Consider the following 2,426-nt stretch of genomic DNA (forward strand, 5'->3'; position numbering starts at 1 on the left):
TCTTCCCCCCCGCTGACAGCTGACCGTGGGCGCTGATGAATGGAGGGGTCGGGGCGACAAAGCGGCCGGTGTGTACGACGTGTTCGCTGTGACGCGGGCGCACAGGGCGAGGGGGGGGGGGGGGGGGGGGGGGGCGTCTCCACGCCGACGCCGTCTGGGATGAGCACCCATCATCACACATTCCCGGCTTCCCTTACCAGAAATAATGATGTATATGTATATATAATATTATATTTGTATCAGGATGAGATGATCCCAACATTCAGTCAGCATCATTATTTCAGGGTTTCACCTGAATTGAGTGCATGTGTCAGCACGTGGAAACGTTTTCCCCATTTAGGAATATTGCCTCACTGCATTCCAGAGAAAACAAGCTTCTGTCCAAATCTCAGTGGCTTGAAGTAAATGACTTTACGACTCAGTAAAAGCTGCAACGTGACTCGGAAACCGCCGCAGAGTGACTAGTAAATGATTTAAGTTATTCAAACCAAAATGAAGTAATGATTATACGCTTCCACGTCTTTTTTTTTGCCCTTTTCCAGCACGACTTTTATTTTGACAGCTCACTCAGCTGTTGCGGGAATCGAACCTGTGACCCCCCCCCCCCCTCCCCGATACAGATCTGTGATTAGAACAGCAGCTCTCATAAAGCGGGCTGCGCTGCTTGTTTGGATTAGATAACCCGTTACCTGCAGGGGGGGGGGGGGGGGCGCGCACATGCGGCAATTGCGCCAAATGACTGCACTTCTCTAACTGATGCCCGTGACCCTGAACGCATCTCCTGCGTGACCCTGGTGCCCGCGCACCTGCTGCTGCTGCGCGCGTCCGCCGACGTCCACTTACCGGCCAGGCGAACTGGAACGGGATGAGGATCCTCCCGGCGTCGCTGTTCCGGTTCTGCCCGGACTTCTGGCCGCCTCTGAACTGAAAAGTATTCCCCCCGAGGACCTTGGTGGTCTCCGAGCCGTACGTGCACGCCCCGTTGGTCGTGACCTCGGTCTGGTATTCCTTCAAGCACACGCGGAAGTACGTGTCGCACTCGTCGGGGCCGCACGAGCCCTCCGACGCGCTCCTCTCCGCGTCGCAGCAGTCGCCGTTCAGCAGCTGCCCGGCGGGGTTCCCCACCGACATCAGCTGCAGCTCGAAGTACCCGGTGGACCGAGACACCTGGGGGGAGGAGACACGATGAGAAAGCACGTCCATTGTGTGTCTCCCCCTGGGGGGGGGGACACACAATGGAGGAATAAAGACGCATCGGAGGCGGCGGGGCGCGCGGGCCACAGGCGGACACCGCGGGCCGCGTAACGGGCGCCACACGCGCGCACATCGGGCCGAAATATTTCACATCAGACACACAAAAACACACACACACACGCTGCAAACCCAATTGCACCAAAGTGCGCGGCGTCTCCGCGTGTTTAAAACGCGGTTCGTTCTGAGGAGGGAACTTTAAATACAGAACTTGTGGTCGTCTTAACTTTACGGTCTGACACAAACCAACACAGCAGATCGGTTCAACTTCGCTTAGAGATCACGTGATTAGAGCGTTCAAATACATTAAAACTGATTTTTTTTTTAAATAAAGAAGATAGAATAATGGATAGGTGAACGCCGCATGGAGAACCTCCTCGTCCCGCAGTGATGGAAGTTCTCACCTCGGCGCACAGCGCCAGCAGCAGACACACGAGCGCGCCGCGGCGCACTTTGCCCGGATTATTCCACATGTCTCCGGCCGCGCGGCGCTGGTTACCATCGGGGGAAATGAAGAAAACGCGTAAATCTCAAGCCGGCCGTTTCCCTCCTCCGCGTGCGTGCGTGTGCCGCCGCGGGGGGCGTGCACGGTGCGGGATGCCTGCGGCTCTGGAGGAAGAGGAGCGCGGGAGGAAGAGGAGCGCACCGCCGCCGCTGCTGCTGCTCTTTGGTCCACGGACGCACTGAGACGCGCTGGTCGGCGCAGAAGGAGAGCGGAGGCGCGTCTCCGGAGCCGAGAGCCAGAAGAGCCGGGCGATCCCACGGGCGGGTGAGGGACCGCGGCGCGGACCAATCGCAGGCCGCCTGGGCGGGACGATGGTACGTGCCGAGCCAACCGGGAGGAAGGCGCGATGGGAGGAACGCTGGTGGATTTATCGTGGCGAGTTGTCACACGGGAGCTTGTATTTGTGTGTTTTATTACACGCACTCCGTATTTCACCAAACGCACGTGACTCTCCGTGCTGCAATAAGTGGCGGGATTTACATAAATGTATTAGGACTTAACTTATTTCATCATCATCATAACTTTATGACCTTATTTAATTATTTATTAGCTTTGTATGCAGGATTTTAATTCAGAAGATTGATGTCAGCAGAATCAAACAAGCAGCAATGTGGCCCGTGAACAAAGAGCCAACACGCACGCACGCACACACACACACACGCACGCACGC

General features: G+C 56.6%; 1 protein-coding gene across 1 annotated transcript in view; it reads right to left on the reverse strand.

Annotated features, from left to right (window-relative positions):
- LOC120833169 (protein jagged-1) overlaps nucleotides 1–2,093 on the reverse strand; it is a 16,853-nt gene extending 14,760 nt beyond the window's left edge. The window contains exons 1-2 of the mRNA XM_078089519.1: nucleotides 1,656–2,093; nucleotides 844–1,167 (exon numbers count right to left, since the gene is read on the reverse strand). Of these exons, the coding sequence (XP_077945645.1) occupies nucleotides 844–1,167; nucleotides 1,656–1,724 (393 nt within the window). The 5' untranslated portion in view covers nucleotides 1,725–2,093. The remainder of the gene's footprint in view (nucleotides 1–843; nucleotides 1,168–1,655) is intronic.
- Nucleotides 2,094–2,426: the final 333 nt, after the last annotated feature.

This window comes from Gasterosteus aculeatus, chromosome 15 (assembly GCF_964276395.1).
Source record: "Gasterosteus aculeatus chromosome 15, fGasAcu3.hap1.1, whole genome shotgun sequence".
Lineage (NCBI taxonomy): Eukaryota > Metazoa > Chordata > Actinopteri > Perciformes > Gasterosteidae > Gasterosteus > Gasterosteus aculeatus.